This window comes from Anopheles coustani, chromosome 3, assembly GCF_943734705.1.
Source record: "Anopheles coustani chromosome 3, idAnoCousDA_361_x.2, whole genome shotgun sequence".
NCBI lineage: Eukaryota > Metazoa > Arthropoda > Insecta > Diptera > Culicidae > Anopheles > Anopheles coustani.
This window is the reverse complement of record NC_071288.1, coordinates 51,493,783-51,518,402: the sequence shown is the minus strand read 5'-3', so window position 1 is coordinate 51,518,402 and position 24,620 is coordinate 51,493,783. Positions and strand designations below refer to the sequence as shown.

The 24,620-nt window shown below is 44.5% G+C and overlaps 4 protein-coding genes across 4 annotated transcripts in view; 2 read left to right on the top strand and 2 right to left on the bottom strand.

Moving 5' to 3' along the window:
* Positions 1–499: 499 nt before the first annotated feature.
* Positions 500–4,685, bottom strand: LOC131260968 (uncharacterized). The gene is made up of 3 exons (XM_058262833.1): positions 4,269–4,685; positions 2,035–3,013; positions 500–1,966 (listed from the first exon to the last, which is right to left on the bottom strand). The coding sequence occupies exons 1-3, from the start codon at positions 4,347–4,349 to the stop codon at positions 1,905–1,907; spliced, it is 1,122 nt and encodes a 373-aa protein (XP_058118816.1). The 5' UTR covers positions 4,350–4,685; the 3' UTR covers positions 500–1,904.
* A 158-nt stretch (positions 4,686–4,843) lies between these two features.
* Positions 4,844–8,882, top strand: LOC131260964 (symplekin). The gene is made up of 4 exons (XM_058262828.1): positions 4,844–5,068; positions 5,139–7,776; positions 7,855–8,597; positions 8,666–8,882. Exons 1-4 carry the CDS (start codon positions 4,982–4,984, stop codon positions 8,780–8,782), a joined length of 3,585 nt encoding a protein of 1,194 aa, XP_058118811.1. The 5' UTR covers positions 4,844–4,981; the 3' UTR covers positions 8,783–8,882.
* Positions 8,883–8,936: 54 nt separating this feature from the next.
* Positions 8,937–10,434, bottom strand: LOC131260969 (protein Aster-B-like). Its single transcript, XM_058262834.1, has one exon. It carries the CDS (start codon positions 10,246–10,248, stop codon positions 9,139–9,141), a length of 1,110 nt encoding a protein of 369 aa, XP_058118817.1. The 5' UTR covers positions 10,249–10,434; the 3' UTR covers positions 8,937–9,138.
* A 10,392-nt stretch (positions 10,435–20,826) lies between these two features.
* LOC131260962 (uncharacterized) overlaps positions 20,827–24,620 on the top strand; it is a 33,084-nt gene continuing 29,290 nt past the window's right edge. Inside the window, exon 1 of the mRNA XM_058262825.1 lies at positions 20,827–20,922. Within this exon, the coding sequence (XP_058118808.1) occupies positions 20,827–20,922 (96 nt within the window). The remainder of the gene's footprint in view (positions 20,923–24,620) is intronic.

Genomic DNA, 24,620 nt, shown 5'->3' with positions numbered 1-24,620 from the left:
ATATGCAAAGCAGTGCATTGCAAGACAGCCAACCTTCAGGCGTTAATTTGAAAATAAACCCGCTATGAAATATTTCATAGAAAACGTTGCATTTTAAATATGATTACGTAATATTCGAATGCAGTTGAAAGGTAACGAAATTTTTTAAAGAAAATTGCAATGATTACCAATATAAAATCTCTTCTCTGAAAGCTTTGGATAAACCAGCACCGTTGTTGTGCATATGTTGTACCTTAGAGCTGGTTAGCTCTAGTTAGTTTTATTCAAACTCATTTTGAATACGTAGTAAACAACCAACATGATATCGGTTTAGTAATGTACCAAAACAAACCGAAAATGCGAACTAACATACCCAATGACAAAAAGAACGCCATAGAATAAAATAATAAAAGTATTTAAAAAACAGTAAGTAACTTGTGATTACAATTGCCACCCATTCGTTCTCATGTATCTCGCTTCCCGTCATCAATGAAAATTAATACTGACGCAGACTTATACGATCGTTTCTTCCCAAAACACTACTTCATTTTATATTTCATCCAAATTCTTCAATATAAACATTATAATTACAGTGAACTAACCTACATAGTTCTCAGGTAAAAACGTTTTCCGCACCATCCGTATTGTAGGCGATTGTGAAGGTTTTGATTACGAACAACTTGCTTCTGTTCGGTTGATGTGTGTTTTTTGTTTGCATATTTAAGAAAATATGAATTGATTTCGATTGCCTGCTGCAATGTGGTGTCGCTATGTGCCAGAATTCATTCGTGTCTCTTTTTACAGCTTTGTAACTAATGTTTTCCTGTAGTGATTCCTCGGTATATTCTTGTAAATATTGTTTTAATATTAACTCTTCTAACAAGATTTGTACAGCGTTGTACCGTGGAGTCGCGCTTCCATCAACTAATTGTCCACCTAAACAAACAGGCATGTTGCTCAGTCGACGTTGAACGAATGAGTCATTACTTTTGGTAATTACTATCGATGATGATGGATATTGCGACAAGTTTCAACCAGAAAGGCAGTAAAAGTAAAAATAGAAACTACGCAAAATTCCTCCAATACTCATGCTCGTTTTTCATTGCGCCCTTTTTATTGCTTGCTGTGCTAGCTTTCGTCCGCCTTCAATACAGCAGCCTGAAGATTAATTCTACAAAACTATTACTATCCCCTTCCACTCATGGCTGTTGTCGCCACAACGTTCAACCTTCTCGAGCTTCGGGTGTACCGAACTTTGTGATCATTTCCCTTAACAAACAATAAACTAGGATGGCAATAACTAGAAAACGTAAGGTTAACCGTTCTACCTTAACTCGCGATGTCCTTTCGATCGCGATCAGTATGGTCAAAACTCTTTCTGCACGTCCTACCCTGTCTTGTTTCAAATTGTGTCAAAGAAAAAAAAATGATGGCCATCGGTAGAGAATTTAAACAAAAAACGTTCTTTTTAATGAAATTTGCGCGTACGATTCAACACCAGTTAGAATTATGATTATTTGATGCTGAATAATATGACTGTTTAGAAACAAAAATTTTCTAGAAAATTAGCGTTTTGTGAAATCAAATTGAATATTGTAAAATAGCTTACTGAATCATTGCCGTATCAAGAGAAGCTTAATCACATGCGCGGGATGAAATTTGTATTGGTTTGAAGTCGGTATATGTAGCAAAATAAATGTCAAGAGGGTAATTATTATTTCAACACGCATGCTCTACGTTCGTTGACGTAAAAACAACGATTCATAAAATGCTAACTCTTCGCAGATGTATTCATTTTGGCCCAACAGATTATCGGTAGTTCAATTCAAAAATTAATAATTCATCAATCGTGAAAAATATAAGAAATCGCAGGATACGCTAAAATTAATCAAAAAAATAAATTCGTCGGGCCTGGCGGGAATTTCTTATGGTGCAGCAGTTGCTGGTTCTACTGCTGCCGTATCGTTGGTTACAATTTTAGATTCCACTAAAGAAAGATATAAAAGAATGGTTTCAAACATGTTTTACATCGTACGTTGTTAAATTATAACTCACCAGTTGGACTATCTTTTTCGTTCGCATTATTCTGCGCCGCTGAAACAACGTCATTCACCGATACACTGCTGGGGGTTTTTTCTGCTTCTTGGGTAGGAGCACTTTCCTTCAACACATCAGTAGCTTGCACTACTTCTGTCTCCGTCTCCGAAGTTACATCTTTTACTTCCGGCGTTCCGTTGCTCTCAGCTGACTTGCCAACATTTTCCTCTTTAGCTGAACTTCCAGTTTCGTCCACACTAGGCGGCAGTTGCTCCGACTCCTGGACAGCAGTTTTTTCCTCATCGGTCGGTTTGACGTCGTTAGTTGGTTTAGCCTCGTCGGCCACTACTGCGGGTGGTTTATCCTCCTGCACATCAACCTCCATCGGCGTGTCGGGTGTTTTGCTGCTATCCGACTTGATTTCCTCAACGCCTGAATCGTTCTTCTCTCCCGTGACGGTTGTCGTTTCTTTCTGCGCATCTTCTGTTTTAGCTGGCTCCTGCTGTTTTACTTCAGCGGCATCTTTTGTCGAGTCAGCCTCGTCCTTGACTGATTCAGCTTCTTTATCCTTGGTTACCTCTTTCTCGCTATCCGCATCCTTTGCAACCGCCGTGGAAGTTTCAGTGCCGTCCACTTCCGGTTGGTCCTTATCGTCCTTACTGGATGCTTCGTTCTTATCCGTCAGATCTAGTTTTTTCGGTTCCACATGGGTTCGCTTTTTGGGTGTGCCCTTGTCGGTGTTGTGGGACTCTTCTCCCGGAACTACCTCTTCCGTCGGCTTGCCCCGTTTGGAAGTGGGCGTTTGAGCCCCGCCTCGTGCTCGCTTTGCCGGTGGTGTTGCCGGTGTCGCCGTTGGCGTTGCCGGACCACCTCCACGTGCGCTGGATCGCGTTCGCCGTCGTCCATCCTCCATATCGACCGTTACTCCGAGTGTTTTCAACAATTCCTCGCTTTCCTTCTGGAACGCGTCCGCTTTTCGCTTTGGAGTTCTCTTAGTCTGCAAATGAATTTTATATTAGTTCATTGCACATTAACGTATAAAAATAAATTTTTAATATTTTATTAGCCAAGCAGTTCCTAAATTTTGTCGAGACTATCGTGCTTAGTATCAAATATTTACGAAATCAACACTGCCTAGTGAGTGTCGTGCCGCGTTACTTCAAATAAAATTTTCCCGCCTCAATTATCGCACGATGGAGGTAACGTCGAGTGAGCAAAGTTCGCGGTCAACGTATTCATTGGTAACACAATCCTTCTCATTCCTCACGCAGATGAAAAGGGTGGTTTACTATTTCATTATCCGAATCGAATATCTTTTTACAGTTGGCTTACAGTTAGATAACTCATCTCCGAATAGAACACCAGGTGTAACCAGTGCGTAAATATGCGACAAATTCTTTACCAAAAAGCCAGTGCTGTGTCAACTTAGCACCTACGGTTTTCATCACGATTTTCATCGCTTCACAACGACACTTCATATTTCTCATCATGTGAGCTTATAGTCACGGCATATTTAACATAAGGTGTAATATTAGCTCCTACCGTATCAACTAGTTGAAATGCAGGTTTTCGCAGTGTTGAACCAACACAATTCTAGCTTGCATTTAAGACGAAGTTGAAAATTGATTGAAATCGAATATAATCATTGAAACAAACACATAACCCAAGATAACGCAGCAAGAGTCGAGCAGCCTCTGTTAAAAAATGCTTTTTTCTAGTGACCAACAGCTTTGCTAGCGAGAAATCAGCTTCTCATGCCGCATTTGGGTTAACAACTGTACATCTCATTCCACGAACAAGCCTACGCTTCATTTATTGGCTACGGCATTTTCCCGAAATCTTGGAATGATTGTAATCCTTTGCGTTGATTCTTTGCGAACACAATGTAAACCATTGTTTAGAACACTTTTTGGAGAGAAGTGAGCAATATTCTGAACAACTCTTATGTTTCCATACTTTTTAGACGGCTAGTCACGCCAATAGCTTGTGCTGCAACGTTCTTTCAGAGTTGTTTGGCAATCGTCATAATCGACACAAACACACGCACACACACACACACTCACGCGCAGGCAAACCTCGATTACCTCGCATCATGAGGCGAAATGTTCCAATTGTTGCCAGCTATTTACCCTTAGTCAGCCGGAGGCCGATATTTTCTAACGCCGCGTGCTGGCAATGGCAACAGGCGAGATGATGCGATACGATAACCGTGTTTCTTCCTATCTTTCTATCGACTACCCCTGCGCACTTACCGGTGACTTAATTTCCGCGGTCTCTCCTTCTGGCTTCGCATTAGCGGCCACTGCTTGCTCTTCCGACTTCGTATCCGACATTTTCCCAAGCAATACAACACACCGTTGAGCGCACAAATGAAGCAGGATCTTGCAACCGAATGCTGTTGCTACACTGAGCCGTGTGAAATAGACAGAACACTTGAGACGCTGTACTTTGTGCTACGCCGTTCCGCTTTGGCTCGGCCTGTGGGGTATCACAACACGCGCGATGTAACAACCGTTCGTAGAAAGCCTATTCCCTGAACCAGTGGCGACACGTTTTGTCAAGCTCGAGCGTTCGGTTTTGCTCGTTCGCGGATAGGTGTTTTGTGTAGCTGTCGAGGCGAAGCACTGGACTTTTTTTACCAAAGCGAAATCAAGCTGCTTGATTTGAGGCAAAGCTGCTGAATGCTGTACGTTTGACAGTTACGTTTGGAAGCGCGAAGCTGCCATTGCCGGTCATTGCTGTAGCTGCAAACGTCAGTTGTGTTGTTTTCCTCACAGGTTCATTTGCTTGCATTCTTTCCGTATCTCGTATTTTCGTAGACCACAACCATTCGAAATGCTAACTAGCAACTAGCGAAAATCAGGGCAAAACTGTTCAAAAGCTGTTTAGCTCTGTTGCGAGTAACTAATACACCCATTCGACGGTATCGCAATTATTTTGCTAACGTGTACGGCTGCCCGGCATCATGGAAAACTTGCTCCGAGGATCCTCCAGCTTCGGCGAAGCGGCTATGCTTTTTGCCGACGAAAAAATTGTTAGCGCCAGGAGTAAGGTAGGAGGAATATTCGATGAGGTGAAAAGTTTATTTTTGTTCTAACAAATTGTCCAACACTACCCCCCAGATTGTAGAAGCGTTGAACGAAGCGCAGACGGCAACACCGGCAAGAAAGTGCGAGCTTATTGCAAAGGTGCAGGAGTTGCTATTGCACACCGATGTCGAGTTGCTGAACGAGTTTCTGGAGAATATACTAGTGTTTGGGCACGATCCAAACCAGGACGTTCGGAAGAACATTGCCGGGTTCATAGAGGAAATGTGCAAGAAACACATTGCCATGCTTCCGAAAGTGATCGGGGAGCTGTTTTCGTTGCTGCGTGATCGTTCCCCGAACGTGACGAAGCGGGTGATCCAAGGCTGTGGTTCCATCTACCGGCTGGCAATACAGTGGATTTGTTCGCTGGATGAAATCCCGGAAGAGGTCGAACAGGCGTGGAACACGATGTGCCTGTTGAAGGCTTCCATCCTCGATATGATCGATAACGATAACGATGGCATTCGGACGAACGCGATCAAGTTCCTGGAGGGTGTGGTGATCCTGCAAACGTACCCCGACGAGGACAGCATGAAACGGGAAAATGACTTTTCCCTCGAAGACGTGCCGCTTACGATGAAGTTGATACGTCGGCGTAAGCTGGAGGACGAAGCGACAAACATCTTCGAGCTGTTGCTGCAATTTCACGGAGCGTCCCATATTTCGTCAGTGAATTTGATTGCCTGCACGGGCACACTGTGTATCATTGCGAAGCTGCGCCCATCGACCATGACGCGAGTGATCGAGGCGCTGAAGTATCTGCACTCGAATCTCCCACCGACGCTCACCAATTCGCAGGTCAGCTCGGTGCGGAAGAACTTGAAAATGCAGTTCCTCAACCTGCTCAAGCATCCGGCCAGCTACGAGCATCAGGCGACCATTGCCCAGATCCTACTCGATCTAGGCGCTTCCAATGGGGAAATCACCCGTGCCATTCCAAAGATGGATAAACGGGAACAGCAGCGACGCGCGAAACGGGCCCTCGAAAATTCGATGGCCCAGCAGCAGGCCGCAAAGCGTGCGAAACTCGACGAGCAATCAAGGAAAGAAAAGGACAGCCTTTCGGCATCTGGTTCGTTGGAGGGTCGCGAGCAGGCCGCGCCGACGATGGAAATTGACTATGACGAGTTGAATGAACAGAAGCTCCGTTCGAACAAGCAGAACGAACAGTATCTGTTGGATGTGCTGCAAAAGGTAGATCTCGTCGCCCAGCTGGTCCTTGCTAACATGGACAAAATGTCGGAGCAGACGATACAAAACTCCAAGCCCACGGTAGTCCTCTCGGTCGAGCAGTACGTACAGCAGATCGCCCAAACTCTGGCCGTTCAGATGAGCGAGGTAAAGGTTGGTCCGGGCGCGACCTGCTTCACGAAGGATCCCCCGATGAAGGTACGGAGTATGGAAGACGAGGAGAAGCAAGGCAGCAAGCGTCAAACGGCGGTGGATGCTTCCGGTGAACTTGGTTCTTCGACCCCCACCACCGACCAGCCGGATGACGAGCAAATGGAAACGGGTGTCGACGGGGAAGAGGACGATGAAGCACTTTCCGAAGAGGATCGCCAAAAGCTGGAAGCGACAAGAAAGCTCCGTGAAACGTTGGAACGAGTCAAGGGGGGTACGGGACCCGGTGGAGAACCGAAGGTGCGGCAGCGAATTAAGATGCCCAAGCTGTCGGAAATCACCAAACCGCTTCCAAAGGCAACGAAAGAAACGTTCCTTGTCGATGCGGTCGTAAGGATACTGAAAGCGGAGCGTCAAGCCCTTGTAGGTGGTGTTAGTATGCAACGGAACCGCATCATAACAGCGTTCGGGTCGTCGTTCGTGAATCCCGTGCGAGACATCATCCTGGAGCACATCTTAGAGGACTTGCCGAAGCGCATAGATCTGGCGTTTTCGTGGATTTTCGAAGAATACGGACTCATGCAGGGGTTCGCTCGGTACACGCACGTTAAGCACGACAAAGGGCCCCAGTATCCGTACACGCAGCTGCTGTTGCGTCTGGTGACGAGCGTCATCGAACGCCCGAGCGATACGTTCCGTCAGAAGGAATCCCTATTGAAACGGCTCTACCTAGAAGCACCGCACCTTCCGCAAGAATTAATCGACGAGCTGGTCCGCATGTGCGAGCTGGAAGAGCTGGCTGACTGTGGCATGCAGATAGCGAAGGATCTGCTCATCCGTCGGCCACCCAAGGAACGCCAGTTTCTGGATATTCTGCTCAGATACGCGTACTGTGAGAACATACCAATCCGCGAGAAAGCGATCGAGTATGTCATGAGTGTGTTCGCCGTCCATCGTATCATGACGGATCCGATCCTCACGGTGGCCCAGAAGTGGCTGGGCTACCTGGAGGAGGAAAACCCCTCGGAAGCGATTTTCTCCGCCGAGTATGGTAGGGCGGAACATCCGCGTACCTGGAACGAAGAGCTGACCAAGGTGTGCCTCGGCCTGTTCCTCGAGGTGATGGTGTACGATCAGACGCTGCTGACCCGCTTCTCGGAGGTTTACATCAAGGCGTCCTCGGAAATGAAGCGTGCCGTGATTCGCGCGATCGAGGGCCCGATTCGAAAGATTGGTCCGGAGAGCGAGGAACTGCTCCGGCTGATCGAACAGTGCCCGAACGGTTCGGAGACGATCATCATAAGAATCATCTACATACTTACGGAGAAAAGTAAGGGAACGATATTGTGGTATTGTTTTACGCGTTACATTATGTTTTATATTGGGTGTTGTTTTTTCCATTTTCCAGCCATTCCCTCGCCGGATCTTGTGGAACGTGTGCGTACCCTTCACCAGACGAAGGTTTCCGATGTTCGGTTACTCATTCCCGTCATCAACGGGCTGACGAAGAAGGAAATTCTTAACGCGCTGCCAAAGCTGATCAAATTGAACCCTGGCGTGGTGAAGGAAGTGTTCAACCGGTTACTTGGTATCGGCGGTGAGTACGGTAGTGCCGAGTTGCCACTGACACCGGTAGAACTGCTCGTCGCACTGCACACGATCGAGACGACCAAGGTGGAGCTAAAGTTTATCGTGAAGGCGTGCTCACTCTGTCTGGCCGAAAAGGAAGTGTACACGCACGACGTGCTTGGCAGTGTGATGCAACAGTTGGTCGAAATGACCCCGCTCCCGACGCTGCTTATGCGTACGGTCATTCAATCGCTCACGCTGCACCCCCGACTGTCCGGCTTCGTGACAAACCTACTGCAACGGCTCATACTAAAGCAGGTCTGGAAGCAGAAGGTGGTTTGGGATGGGTTCCTCAAGTGTGCGCAACGGCTGACGCCACAGAGTCTCGGCATCCTGATACAGCTCCCAGCCCCGCAGCTGCAGGACGCGCTGAAAAACTGTCCCGAGTTCCGGGAACCGATGCTGGAGCACGCGCGAGAAATTATGGAGCATCAGATCGGGCACGTTTCGCAGCCAGTCATGGATGTGCTGTTGGGCATTTCGCCGTACTCCGCGACCGAATCGGCAGAATTACAAATTGTTGTAAGTATCAGGAGTACGTTGTGATAGTTTTCGTACTGTACCTTTTTTGTCTTTCACTTTGATCGCAGGGCAACTACAGTGAAGACGCACCGATGTCCTCCCATCTTCCAGTGAAAATTAAGCAGGAAAAGGACCTTGAAAAACCAACCACCGCCACAACGGCAGCGCCTGCTGGGAATGAATAATCTGTACCCCTTAGCGTCATCTGGTAGAAACGCCTACTGTGTCGCGATTGATCGCTTGTGTTAATAAATGATCGTTGAATCACTGATACCAGACTGTATATCAGTGCACAAGGCGTTATTTTCTTTCGTAAAGGAAATATGGACCAACACTTGATTCGTAGTAAATATGAAGGTATATTTTACATTGGTTAAAAGTTCACAATTAGCTGCATCTCTTCTTGAGGCAGCCGATCACTGCGGATCGGTACGTCGGCTAAGAAGAGTAGTGCATGCATAGACAAGTAATACTAACAAGGAACAGGGTGATAACATTATATTACACCAATAAACCATTTTAAGGAGAAGAACCTGGTGTTCTACCCTGCGCTGCCAGCGGCAGTGGTCACATTATCGGGAATCTTGCACAGTTTTGTGCAAAGTACGCTGGCTTTGTTCAGCATCTCCGTGACGGTGAATAGAACCTTCTGCCATTCAAGCATTTCGTCGCTGTAGCGTGATTCCTGCTGCTGAAAGATCGTCAACCAGTCGTTGCGAGTGCGAACACTCTTGGCAAGCAGCAGCGAATCGAGCTCCTCACTGTTATCCAACCGGGACATTCGTTCGAGGTCTTCCATCTGTAGCAGCTTTCGGTAAAGCGTAGTGTTGACTACGATCAGGACGAGTAGCATGATCGCAACCAGCCACCGGCAGCCGGGTTTGGGTGCCTTCGACACACCGCCGACCGCTGCATGCGGTACCCGGCTCGGTTGTTTTGCTTTGGTATCAGCCAGTATGATGGTTTCCTCGATCTGCATCTTGCTCTGCGTGTGCCCGCTCCGGCGCGTTCGGCGTCCCTTACTCTTGGCCGGCGGAATGCAGTACTCGCTCTGTAGGTTCCGCAGCAGCGAGGTGTAAAAGTCTTCCAGCCCGACCCAGGTATTCTTCTCGATGAAGCCCTTCACGAAGCCAAAGATCGATTTGCGGTAGTGGACCTGTGCGTGTACGGAAAATACCGTATGATTGTCCACCGTGCGCGACATACAGTAGTGCTGTGTGACGTAGAAGCTGTCCGCGTACGGAATGCCTCCCTGCACCGCGGTCACATCGATCGAGTACAGCTGCCCCGGGAGGGAGCACTTCCGCATCACCTGCGTTTCGGTGACGTGCGCATTTTTCGGCCCAATCGTTTGCGTAATGGCGATCGTCAGTGTGACGACGCGCTCCTTTAGGCCATCCTTGTTCACCTTCCACTCGCCCGGGACCATGTCGGTCGTTTTGCGCGCTTCGTGGAACTCCATCAAAAATTTGGACCGTGAAAAGAGCAGCTCGAACATCACGTCTACGTTGATCGGTAGGATCGTGTGGACGAGCTGGCGGCCGGAGTGCAACGAGTCGCATTCCGTCGTAGCCGGCGGTTCCGTTTTCTCCGGTTCCGGGTCCGTGTCGGAAGAGTCTGCTGGTAGGCGTTCTGCGGGTGATGATACCATTTTCGTTGTTGTTCCTTCACACACTGCGAACGGGCAAGCACAGGAACCTCAGAGGAATTTCCGTTTCTTCTACACAATGGGTACACGTTCACTCGCGACGAGCTTCGAGTCCCAGCGAACGGGTGATAGGGATCGGTGGCATTGAACGCACGGTGATTCAACCAGATTACCGAACAGAAAGAATGGTCGGAAATGATGATAAGATTGTTATGATGTGTGTGTTTTTGGTTGTACCGAAAATTCGTTTGTTTTGTCCACGGATGACAGGTGCTCCTTGTACAGGGTGTATCGGTAGTATTACAATGTGTCGTATACTAAAAGCAAAAAGTAACTTTCACTCAACGTTAACTATCAAATTAATTCAAATAATGTTAGCTATTTCCATCCTTTCTGGTTTTTGAAGAAACCAACATTGTCAGCTAGAGTATAAAGGTTTTTTCGAAATTTGTTTAGGGCTTTTGTAAAAAACTTTTGTACCAAGTAATGCATCTTGCACGGTTTGGACACGTGATACCTTAACAGCAAGATAGTTTCATGAGAAACAACATTTATCACGAAAATGTTTTTTCATCTTTTCTTGTTTTTGAAAAATCTAGAAATTAAATGCAGTCGAGACACACACCTTCCCCGCCGCTGATTGTCTGAAGAGGCCTTTTTGAAAAGGTCTTACGTTTGAAAAATGTTTTCAACTTCTTCAAGTGGTGAATTGTTAAATATAGGTTCCTGAAAAATGAATAACGGATTCATTGTTGTTTTTTTTTTTTTAATACCAGATTAACAACTATGAAGTGTCAGAGAAGACTGACCTAACAACGAAATTACAGAGAAGTAAACGTAAATTTACGGACTTAAGTCCGTGAAAAGTAAGCTGAAGTTTTGTCTCATAAATACTTTTTTTCGAACTCGAACTCTTAACTCTTGATTTATATAAGCTCTGTGATATCTTACATATCTTTTCACGCTAATATAACCAACATAATATCGATAGCACTTGAAATTATGTCCATACTTAAAAAATTTCTATTCAATCGAAATCATGCTTGAACACGACTTATCGTGAATTAACATGAAAAGATAACGATAATATCGACAACAAAAAAGCAAAAGCACAACACACAGTACCAAGCGGAAGAAAACAGGTGGTGGCTGCTTTACGAAGTAGCAGGTTGCACCCGTCGTTACCATGCGGCGCACGTGCCCTGGAGCTGATAACGGCATCCATCCAGCAAACGTGTTTTTGCTTCCGCGAGAAAAACGAGTTTTCCCTCTTCCGGGAGTAGCAACATTTCACTAGACGCACCAACACAGCAACACACGCGTGTGCACACCGAGCGCAGCATCATTCCATCACATAAACCATCTCAGCAATCCACCCTTTCCACCTAAACGTTGCACAATGGGAAATGAGCGATGTTGCTGTTTTTCCAGAAATATTTGAAATGATTTTTTGAGGTAATTCAAAATGAACTATAAACTGTGTTCAAATATTTAATCTTCGGTATGGTTGCGAAAATGTTTCAATGTTTTTTTACAAACCATTTTGCTCTGAATCGTCCTTACAAGAAAATACGTTTTCCCCAAACTTCCATGTACTAGCTCTTCATAGTGTCTGTCCCGTACAAAGGGAACCCACACCGGCACATCCATCCTACGACCACCGAGGCATTTGCGCACTGGTGTTGTTATCGGCGACCACACACAAAACGCGACCGCCAACACGGCGGGTGTTGCCAGCTCGTTCCCACACGTGCGCTTTTCCCAGGCGGCTCCATCGCATCATCGCGTGGTCGGAAAATCGATATTCATTCTCCCGCGCTCGCCACTCTCTCTTTCTCTATCGCTCTCTTGTTTCGGCGACACAGTCGCGTATACGGGCGAGCTGGTGAAAATTTTGACACAGCTCGCAGTTGCAGATTTGACGTTGCCAAGCTAGGTGTAGCGAGACGAGCCGAATCAGGGACCGACCTTTCTCCCCCGGTTCCTCGGTTTTTTTCCCGGGAGTGACGCTTTCGTAGTGCAGTTTTTCCAGTATAGAGTTTTGTACAATAAACAGTTTTCACCGTCTTCACAAAGTGCTCCGCCCCTGGGTCCGGTGTGCCAAACGCCGTGTATGCAAGTGTGCGTCAATAGTGTTCGGTAAGCTTTTGCACGGCGGTTCCGCAAAACGAATCAACTTATAGAATCCCGATTGGCAGTGGTTGGGGAGGGATCTGAAAATCCCCGGGAAAACGACTGCAGGACACAGTTTTGGCGGGTGAGAATCTAGTAAACCGCTTCGCCTCAGAATGACACTTTTTTGCGGCTGCCATCGAACTGCTCGTGGCCAATAAAAGTGCTTCGTCGAAATCAATCGACTACTGCCAGTCATCGAGGCGACGAGTGGCACGAAAATGATATTAAAAATGCGCCCTACATCCGTCAGCATGGTGATCCAAGAAGCCTTAGGCGTGTATGTGTGTGTGTTTGTCTGTGAGTATGTGTGTGTGTATGTGGGGAAAGGACCGCAAAATACTCTTCCAACACGGATATGAATGAACGAACCGGAGAGAGTGGAAAGCTGTTGTTGGCTGGGCAAAAAAACAACATGGGAAATCTGTGACAATCTCACTCGACAACTGACAGTGTTCAGTTCGGCCAGTTGCCCGAACTCCCGTAGCAAAAATCCCTACCGCGGGGTGGTGTTTTTCTCTGGCTCTTTTGGTGGTGTTTTGCGACTGTGCGATTTTCGTGTCCCCAACTACATTGACAACGAGGGCAAACTTCCTTCATCTCGGTGCGTGCCAAGCGAGGGCACGCTTGTGCTTGTGAGGCGAAAGAAAGTGTACTGGCGTTGCGTGAGTATGAAGCATTCGCCGTTGCGAAAGGCGCCCATCCCGGGGGCAACCGAAAGGAAATGGCAACCGACCCCTCCTTAAGGGTCCATCATCAGGTGCCCCGGCGTGTCTTGCTTTTTTGCAACGGAAACGACGGGGCCCGGCGAGCCCGAAAATATAGAGTGAAGTTTATGCATAATTTATTTTTAGCTACGGGATTGTTATTAAATCGATAAATACTTACCACTGTCGTCACCGTCGTCGTCGTCGTTGTTGTTGGTCCCGTCCGGAACAGGGTTGGTGGTTTGCTCTTATCGTTTCGTGGAAATGTTGTGCACCGGTGATTGTGCGTGGGATTTGTGGAATAAATAGATTGCACTTTTTTGCCTCCCACGCTTCCAAGAAACACACCCACAATCTTGTTTTGAGGCCTCTTCCAAATTAAAAGGAAGAAACAGAAATACAAACCAAACAAACAATATCGTTTATCACGGTGTTAACGGATCTAGCGTTACGATAAGAGTCAGTTAAAATACTTTTCTCGCTAACAAAGGGGAAATCCTTTTCCTAAAATCGCTGTTCGATGGTGAATCAAACTTCCCAGAAGGCTGTTTCTTCTCATTGACCTGGAATTATTCAACCGCCTTTTCAGCGACCTTTCGGCAACTCATCACCACTCTAAAACCCCACCCCTCTATAATGGAACTAATTGTTTCTTCACTCGCCACCAAAGTTAAATGGTACTTTTGGCTCGACACTGTAGAACATCTACCGGACTCTTGGCCGGCCGACCTGTTCATCAATAATTCCGGCCCACTTCCGGAACGGTGCCAAAAGCGGTGTGGCAATCCCGGTGTGGCTCGAACGTTCGCACATCAACATCATGCGAGATAGTGTGTGCCCGTGTGTCCCGAATGTGTCCATCCGATGGCCCTAGGTGGAGCAGTTGCTTGGCGTATTGTGGCATTTTGTGGCGCTCCATTCCCGGGGCGTTTTATGCCATCAATTGCATAACGCCTCTATAACGGTAGGGCGAGCGCGACCTTTCCTTGTTCCAGCGCAGGTCGCCCTTTTTGCCGAAGGTAGGTTTTGTCCAACCGAGACCGTTGAAAATGGTTGGTTTCGGGAAGGATCGATCGGAACGGTTACTTCAATTGTAGTTCCGACTCTTTGCTTCGTTTTCGAGATTTTTCATGAGTCCCAAAGATTCATTAATGTTAATAAAACAGAAAAGTAAAATCCAAGAAATGGAAAGAGAGACACTTTTTGTTTAAGTCGATTGATCTACGGCAATGAGAAGAATCACGAAGCTTCGTGAGAGATTCATAAAAGATTCATGAAGATCCATTAAGGTTTTGAAAGATTTAACATTTTTTTAAGATTAGAATTTTTAAAGGTTCATTAATCAATATTTAATAATTAATTAAATTTTTGAGTCAAAGATTCATACCAATGAATCCCTCCTAAAGATCCGTAAGTCACAATACTAGTTTAAAAGCTGCAGCGTTAGCATTAGCCAAAACGACTCCCGGAAAAAAACACGAACGAGCTGCGCTGACTCTGTTATCGTTACTTGCCCTTCCGTCGTCTAAAGAAACGATCAGTTTATTGCTCCTTGCCGGCCAATACTACTACCAGTGGCCGAAAATAACCGTCGGACGTTCTACGACACCTGCCTTCGATCGGACGCGAAAAAATACCAGCGGGTCGCTTGCCACTGCTGAAGGTTACGTGCAAGCAAAATTTGTCATCCCCACACTTAAGCCCTGCCCCCCCGGGGGGTGCGCGTGAGGTGGACGAACAAAAAGGGGGTGGATTTAAAGATTCTGCTCGCCATCTTCGCGAATGGAATGCTTGACGATGGGGTTGCTCGCTGACGTTTATTTATGTTTCTCTTTACATTCCCAACGCCATCCTCCCCAAGAGTCGGTTTTTTTCTTTCGCTCCGGCCTGGCCTCGACCCGAAGAACGGGTGAACGAAGCGATTGCGTCGTGGGCGGTAGATTTCGTTTGGATTTACAGCCTTTTGTGTGCTGTAAGCTTGGGGGATATTACTCGCTTCCCAACTGCCGGCTGTCTTCCCGGTCCGAGCAACTACTTGTTTGACAAGTTTGAGTACATCGGTCGAGGTTTGTCGAAGGAAAAAAGGATGCGGGATGATGGGTTTTGTAAACGGGCCCCATGTTGTTGTGGGTAGCGGCACCGTGTCAAGGCTTCCCGACGAGCTACAAAGTATTTGATCACCTAGAATGTCTTACAGACATGTTTTTAAAAATCAATACGCAACTTTTTTGTATAAAACCTTGACTTCACGATTTCCTGCTGCGTTTGATTTTACTGTTGATTTCATTGTTTTGTATCAATATTGATATTTAAAAATTTTCCTCATATTTATTTTTATTCTCAACTACCTACGTGAGGATTTTTGCGATGCTGTTGTAAAAAACTTCCGGTTTTTTTTGCTGCTATTCAAATTAACTCAATCGTTCATATTCGAAAGGTCATTGCGGATTGCAGATTGATTGATTCAACCTACTTCCATTTTTATAAATCAAGGTGAAAGGGTTGTATCGCTTCATCACTTGTCGTGCACCAGACGTGGAAAGCCATTCGATGTAGTTAGTTTTTGGATCCAACAAATTCACCCAATCATTTAAATATTTATCAATCACACTGATTTTTATCAGTATTTTCTCCGTTACTACATGGCATACAAAAAACTCAAAATAACATTCCTTCATTACAAAAAAGTTATGATGTGCATAAACAATCTGGAACTCGACTTTAAGTCATAACTTTAAGTTTTCAAATGTAGAAATACAGCATCGTGCTTTTGCACATTTTTGTTTTGTTTGCAGAGTCAAAAATATTCTGTTAAGCTCTTGTTCTCTTGTGTACTGTTTTTGAAGTAAAAGAAGCACAAACACATTTTGATTCAATAAGGGAAAATTATAATCATAATTGCTTATGCATAGGGACAATGATTTAAACATTGATTAAACATATTTCCTTATCGTAATAAATTTAATCTTATAGTAATAATATAATCATTTTTCTAGTAGTCGGATTCTGACCAATCAAACAAACGAATCGATACCGCTTCTTAGAATTATAGTGTATTGCAGTTGTTTTTAATTACAACATCAGTTTTCAAAAGTTCTTTTTGTCCATTTACAATGAACAAATTTCTACGTTTCGGTTGGCTTAGAAGCTTGTTTAAATATGAAAGTATCGCCTTGTACATTGCATTTATTGTATTTATTGACCAATACGTTTGAGAATACCAAAAAAATTGGATTATTGTTGATGGTCGTCTCGATTTCACTGTCTGGACGAGACTTGTCGTGAAGCAAGTTGACTTCACTGGCAGTGACCATATTATCCAAGTTTGAAAAGGATTAAAGCGTACGATGCTCTTCATTCCGTACGATGCAAGACAACCCGTTGTTGTAGGACTTACGATGGTAAGTGTACTAACGACATTTACACTCCCTACTGCTTCGAGAATTGCAACAAAGTCGGACACTAATGAACCCGTTACCAATGGCTTCCCAACCCCACAAACTTACTGCACGAGAAATCGATGTGGTCCAGCCTAATGGGGCTGTGTTTTCGACCCGTTCCTGTTGCGCCATGGCTAGCGAGTCGTTTTCCAACGCATACAACGCTCCGACGTGCGTTCGAGAGCGCGTCTATCAAAGCACTTCTTCTATTAGTCGCCACGTTGATGATTACGTTGCACGAAGACTCCGTTCCGCGGGAGGGTGGAGAAAGGTGAGGAGGTGTAATTTTCCTGTCTCCAATGACAATGACCGCATCCTTAATGTACGCTCGTGTGGCGTGACGATGGTGATGGGTTCGTTGCAGTTTTCCCGGGGTAAAGGACCTTCCACACAACTGCAGTCCACTTTCGTTGTTTGTTCGAGGAGATAGGGTGATTGATCGCTGAAGGATGCACATTAAAGCCGATAAAAGGATTGAAAGAGGAGAAGCGTTAGTTAGACGGTGCGATAAACCTATCGCGACAAATGTATCAATGTACGGAAAGAGAATCCTTTTGGTAGATGGTAAAATCTGGGATGTTTGCTACATGATGATTTTGTGTGGTTTTTAGTTGGAAAATTGGTTTGAAAATACAACGTTATTGATGGGGCAATTGTAAAAATTCCCTGTTTGCATATAAAGTATGTCAAGCTGAAGTGCAACTTGCAAGTGCAAATTTAAATTACCATAATAACATACGATTTTTACATCCGTAATCATTGTAGTTACTATCGGCTTAATAATAGCAAATTATTGTGATAGCGATTTTCTTGCAAAAGTTTCGTATAGTACTGTTTCGATCAATTTCTGCTCCGCCTCGCTCGGGGTGGACACTGTAGGCGGACGACGGCGTCAAAGAATGATACAGATCCGGTACGCTTTCATTGGTCGGCACCAGTCTGTGCCGGATGGTCGATTTTCCCGCCTTTTTCCCGCCCACACTCGCTTTTCCTGATGGCTGATGAACCCAGCGCGTTGCCCCACGCAAGTGCGCCCAAAGCACGACAAGATTCCATCCCGGTGACATGAGTAAAGAAATTGAGTGTATTTCTTCCCACATTCATCTTGGCACCCCTCCTGCGGGCGAATCCCTGCCATTGTCGTTGGCCTATGAAGGGACTATGTTCCTAGCTGTCCGGAGTGCTTGTTGGAGGTCGTTCGCTTTTGCAGCAGACTTCATGCGTGCTTTTTCGTGCGGAAAGATAGCAACCATTGAAATGGCACTTTAAACGCGCCCACGGTCGGAGGACAGAATTCAATCGAAAATGATCGAATCTCCCCCAAAGCGATGGAGGCGCATGGTGGCGCGTTAGAAGTTTCCCCCCCGTGGATGTCCAACGCCACCCGGATGGCACTTGTTATCGTGCCCAACAGCCTGTGCCGTTCTGGAAGATGAATTTGCATAACGATTTAATTAAGGAAATCTCCTCGATAACACACACCCATACATTCACACACACAGCGGTTTATGGGAAGGAATAAAAATGGTGATAAGCAAAAGCTCATGAAAAACCGGCGACCAGAAGTTTCGGCCAGACAACGGTTCAATAACGCGCCACCGGAAGGGGAAACAATATTTCCTCTCCATTGTAAGACCAACGGTTTATCACAAGTGCCGTTTCAAAAGAAACGCTCGACTTTTTTTCGGTTGTATTTTTTTTTTTGTTATTGTATTTCGGCAAAGAAATTTGTTCGAAGCGAAACGAACAGCCTGGGTAAGAAGTCAGTCCCAATCAGATGACGCAGCCCATAGCCGAAGATTGCCGGTTGTGTAAATACTGAAGGCCTTTTTCCCCTCCTGCAGCTTACTTTCAGTCCCCCCATCCGCATTTTATTCGACCCACCGCATTCGATGGAACGATCCTTCCGGTGAAATAAAATGGCGCGATTATTTGACACTTTGATTGCGCTGCGAAACCGAGCAACCGACACAAAAAAACGGAAAGGAAGGATCACAAACTTTTGCGTCCTTTGCCGCCGTGGGAAGCCACAAAAAGGGTCTTAGTTTATTAGTATGTAAGCACACTTTTTTTTGTTGGTTTTGTTTTTTGCTGATCACCAGCATTTAACGGGGTCCGTTTTACTTTTCGGTGTTTGTACGTAGCATTTTAAGGGTGCCTGGATTGTCGTTTAGGAACGGTTTTATGTTGGCTTTTATCGTCAAAGAACTTTTCACAATTTGCCACTCATGGAAGGTTTGTTAATCGATCAAAGCACAATTTGCAAGTACAATACAATTTGATCAAACCTACTCTACGATACGGAGAATACCAGAGATATTCACATTGGCATCCAATTTTAACACGCATTCATAATTTATCACCGTTTCTATCTCGATGTACTTAATAGCAGTCATGTTGGGAGTATTTTTTGTTTCTGAATAAGAGATAACGTATAAATATGCAAATCAATTTGATTGAAGTGGCTATAATTCCTAATTGCTGTTTAATTTTCTTAACTTGAACTTAGATTATGAGAGAATATTTCTTGTTGAAAATTTGCCTAAAGACAGCAGAAAAACATAAATTTCGCTTCACCTTCTACTAAAAAGCCGAATTAAACTATTTCTATCCATGCTATTAAAAGACAGGTAATCATAGGAAAACAATGAAATTACAGTAATCGAACCGATTTTTTTAATCGTACTGATTATAATACGAAGTACATAGTAATATGGTATGGAGAGAGTTTTACTTGCTATTTTCATATAATTTATTTTCATTCCGTACTAAAACCGTGTTATTATCTAATTGACTTTTCCTAATTCTTATCTGCAACTCTGGTATGTTGAAACAACATTTAAATAATTTCCTTGTTAAATATGTCTGTTAGCTGGTCGTGTTTTCTATTCTCCGATTGGACATTCCATGGGAGGAAGAAGAAAAGGACCACAATGTTGGTAAATGGTCTGCCACAGATATATGGTTATTCCTAATCGTTCTAATTACATTCCTCCGGCTTCCTATCGATGATTGCCATAGTTTCATCAAACGCACCGCCGCAGAATTATGGTGGTTACCCTAGGATACCCTTTCGCAGAACGTCCTCCTTCCACCAAAACTTCATTCGCCTTTGCATCGCGATGGCGATAAATTATAAATTTTTCACGCCACAAAACACAACATCCAACGTCCCTAGTGGGAGTGGGTGGGATTTCCCGCCGACGTTGTTCGATGGCCGCCGCTGCCACACCGGCAGCTACTTTCTATCGACCGACCATCTGTTGTGCTCTCGCGATCGGCTGCTCGAAATAGAACTCGCCGAAGATCACCGTGCCTTGACATTGACGAAACGACGTTCGACGTGAAAATAGAGCACGTTTGATTTGAAGGTTCCGTCGGCGTGGGTTCGCCGATTGCCAAATCGGTCGCTTTCGGTGTGCACGTGGCAGGGTGTGTAGAGTATGTGTTCATTCGGCTGGTTTTGTTTTGTCTTGACTCCTGCTGATGGAAAGCCAGATGGGTAGTGATTTGCTTAAAGCGTGTGTTCTTCTCGCGAACGTTTCGGTTAAAGGTGACACGTGGGGCTAGCGATGCCGAAAGAGTATGTGTTGCTTGTTTTAAGTTTGTGCTTGCGTTTCGATGCTCTACTGCTGTTCGATGAGCGTAAACAATGCGTGACATAACGGCAGCGAGCAACTCGCCACAGACTCATTGTCCTCGATCGACATCGCAGCATGCCACGACGAGCTAAAAAGGATAGTCATCATAGTAAACTGACTTCGAACAGCAAGGTGACAACGAGTGAACCCATACCCAAGCTTTACCGGGGCACTGACCACCACACAAGTGCATCTGCAAATTTGAAAGCCGTTGACCGTGAAAGGCACGCCACGCCACATCGTCGAACCACCCTTGGTTCTACACTTCCGTTTGATGCATATCTTCTCTCTTGTCTTACTGTATTTTTTTCATTTGCTTTTCCTCTCACTCCACGTCCTTTACCGTAGTGCGAGAAGATCTAAACCAGCATACCGGAAGCTGTTGTGTTGCTGTGTTGTGTGAAAAACAGCCGTGTTGCCGCGAGTTCATGTGTCCGATTTAGCGTACCTCGGAGCTTCTTGCCTTACACTTGGTGTGCGTGTACGTGTGTGTCTCGTGTGTGCAGTGTACTGTCGTGCATGTCGTCGTGAGTCAATTGTGCACGCCCGCAGACAAGCGTTGCATGTGGGACGGAGATTCTGCAGTCCTCGAGCAACTCCGGTGCTGCTGTCGACGGCAACATGCATTTGCATTTTGAGAAAAACTCCAACACAAGATGCGACTGCCCGATACTGTCGCTGTCCTGGATGGGCAAGGTGCCGGATGACATCCCAGAGGTAAGTACGTCAGCTTCTAGTTGCCATTGGGTTCCGTGTTTCGTGTATGGCTGCAGGATAATTTCGATGCTCTTGTACCATTTTAAAACAGGAATGTTGCACACAAATCAAATGCATAGTTTGTTTGTCAGAATCAATTTAAAATATTACACAAATTGTCTTTGCCACAATTGCATTCTGTGGGATTCTTGGCAAAGCATTTTCAATTGTGAGTAACATTTTCTGAATTATACTATTCGTCGGCATTCGACGATAGTATGCAATAATGTGGTACCACTATTTCGAAAAACAATTTTGCCATAGAGAGTCTTTGGTTTAGTTGAAAAATGAAATTCTGTCATACTCTGTAGTGCAGACAGTTAAGTCGTTTGTTAAGCCTGGCCGCCCGTTTCACTACAAACATTTTCCCGGCAAATATTTCTGCTTGATGATTTCAATAAAATTAGAAAAAAAAAATCTTTCAATCATCAACTGTCGTGATAAACAATTGATCAAATGAAAAGAATCAATCAATTTAGAAAATATAAATTTTAATCCATTCCGAACTGCACGTGTGTTCTGCAAAGTTGATTAGGAAGTTCATCATTTTGATACGACTAAAAGAGTAGACTATCTTGAAAACCCTTTGTGATGCGAGTTTTAAACAAATATTTGAAAACATTTTTTGCACAACATAAAACAAATGCTAGTGATGTTAATGCATCAATGTTTTGTTCATCTAAAATAGTCAAACTTATTATTTTACGTATATTTTTGTTCAAGTCTTAGCCACGATTCTGATGTCACTATAATGCTCAACAAACGATTTGAATAATGGTTGCAGTTACATCACAAGAATACACCACCATTATTGCGTTTCGTTCGTTATGCAAATGAAGCAACCGCTCGTGGATGCATGTTTCCGAGAGCTTTGGGAAAGATTACGCGCCAAGCATCCTTGTCGGTGGTGGAAGTCTTTCGGGCCAGACGGGCCTGTGACATCCATACCTCGTTTGCTGGTGCGGGAAATGCTGGCAAACGTGCTCAAGGGCGTGCTGGAAAAGAAAACTTGTCCTCTCCAAACGAGCTCACCAATTTCCCTGTCCACCGAGGAGGCTGGACGATTAATGTCCACACGGGTATGTGGGGACTGATCCGCAAAACAAACGCAACATGGCACATGCATGTCCCTCGTGTGTTGGAAGACTCCATTGTGCGCTAATTGGATGTCGAAGTGTGCTCAAGGAACATATGCTTGTAGGAACCTTCTTTTTTTATTCCATGTGGATTAGAGGTCTGTTTTAATTTGGTAACGTAATGCTTTTTTGTGGTTTATTTTCTAGATAATGCATAACATGTTTTCGGACTGTGAGCGACACAAATCCAACCTCTATCGAATTGGATTCTTTTTCTGAATGGAAGAATATATTTTTTCAAGAGAATTTTTAACTTCTCTTTTCTCTTGCAGTTATTTTCTTAATTTAATCCAAAGTGAAGAACTATTTCAAATTTTGTAAGAGACATGACCACTATAGGTCTCAAATGGAATAACATGCTGGATAATTGAAAGTATCTTCAAATGTACCAGTTCTTTGTGATTTCTGAAAAGAATTTGTAGCAAACCAGCATATGTACCAAACGAGTGCATCTCTGTACGGTTGAAGTGTTTAACAACCCTCACGAGGAAGTTGAAAATTAACAACCATGAGGCAATGTTAGATTCATCGCATCGCTAGATCAAAATGTTAACGAGTAAATAAAAACGTGTACATAACATGGAGGCGTACTCTGGGGAAACCATTTTCCATGTGCAACGACACAATCAACAAAAACATCCTCATTCCTTGTAGAAGGGATGAATGTTTGTTTTACTTGTTTTATTTTTTCGATCCTTCGCTAACGAAGTACTACACTTGACGATTTTTAACGTTGCATCATACCGATACGCGCGAATGCACTTCAAAGCGTCCGGTGGAAAAAAGGGGGAAAAACTCCGAACCCCAACCACCCCAGAGCTCTATTTTGTAAAAGCGTCCCCAATGCTTCTTCCGCCAGAGTTGAATTTCCTTACGCATCAGAGTCCTGCTTCCGGGGGTGTAAATTAGTCGGATTATTCGACACCGTTCTTTGCCACTTTGGGCACACAAAGTGGGCATACAAGTGCTCCGAAATGTGCGCACCACCGAGTTTGTATGGATGTGTAGGGCTATGCAAACAGTAGTGTCTAGCTGAGATTGGAATTGAGAAGTTTTCGCCACCCCACAAAGCATCTTTGGACGCCGATTCCGAAAGGATCCCCTTCAAGCGTACCGAGATGGATGGAATGTTTGCGTCACCATTTCGCTACCAACGTAGACGTTTGTGGTTTGAGGTGGGTGATTAAATTGGGTTTGTAACGAAGTGTTTTACGACGGACGTAACAAAGCGAACGGGAATGCGAGGGAGACGACGATTTGACGTGTGGATGACGTTGAGGTGAATTTGCATTTTCCTCGCGACGGGGCGCAAGACACGCGTCCGCTCGCCAAACAATGACACCGGCTAGACAGTAATGAATGCGAACCACTTGTAAAACATGAGTCTGCCGTAGACTCAAAAGTCCTTTTTTCGTAGTTTGACATCCTAACAGCTCACAACAAGTGAAAACTCCTAGCTATGTTTTTGAGATGCATTAACCGGGAAGATGAGACTATTTTCGTACAAAATAATGCTCACTTCCATCCGGCTTTAGTAACAGGTTTTGGTCCCACAGAAAAGCGTTTATTTTTAAAAATTATTAAAAACAAAAAATTAGCAGAAATATTTCATTTTCATCACGCTCCTTTAAATTTCTTGATACAGGTTTCCTAATTTTAAAAATATTACATTACGTTGATGCCTATTCTAAATGGATAATTAATATGTATCACACAGTAACATTCTCGAAAGTTTATAGGATTTACAACGTTTTAAAGTATGTCAGTGCTTTTTGGTAAATTGAAATTGCTTTTTAATCATAAGTATTGTTAAATTCATACAATGCGTCGATTTGAGCATGTTCCTAGATTTGAAAGATTGTATACTCATTAGTATGGATACATTTCTTTTAAGAAGTATCTTAAAACAAATTTGGAACTTGAATGGAGAAATTATTAACAAATATTTGACTGATATTTAGCAAGGTGTACACTGTATCGGGTGGATATAATGCCTAAATGTAGGGTTTTGCTAAAAAAACAAAGCATAAATAATAAAATGAACACTTTTTCCTAAGCTATTGATATAAGTAAAAAGATGTGTCGATTGTGAGAATTGATATAAATAAAGTGAGTATCTTGGTTGAGTGTTGTAAAGTGAAAGTTGGTTCAAAAGTTCGCTAACCAAAGCAAACAAATACAGATGCTACATCGCTAGTCTAAATGATTTTCTGGACGGTATGGAAAGTATAAATTCAATTAGTTCATGGCTCTAATAACTGTTCATGGTTAAATTGTATGTCCCTCCAAAAATGTGCTAGTAAAACACCTAATGATAGATGTACCACAATGTTTATAAAGCGCCCCTACCTGCCTTCCAAAGCGAGCAGTCACACTTCATGGGATTAATTCCTGTCAGTGTCTGGACAGGAAGTTTTCCCCGTGCTTACGTTCAAACGGCACCACACCTCAATTTGCGCCCATTTGTAGCAATGTTCCATCACCCTGCGTCCATCGAGGATACCGTGGATGCAGCAGCTAAGT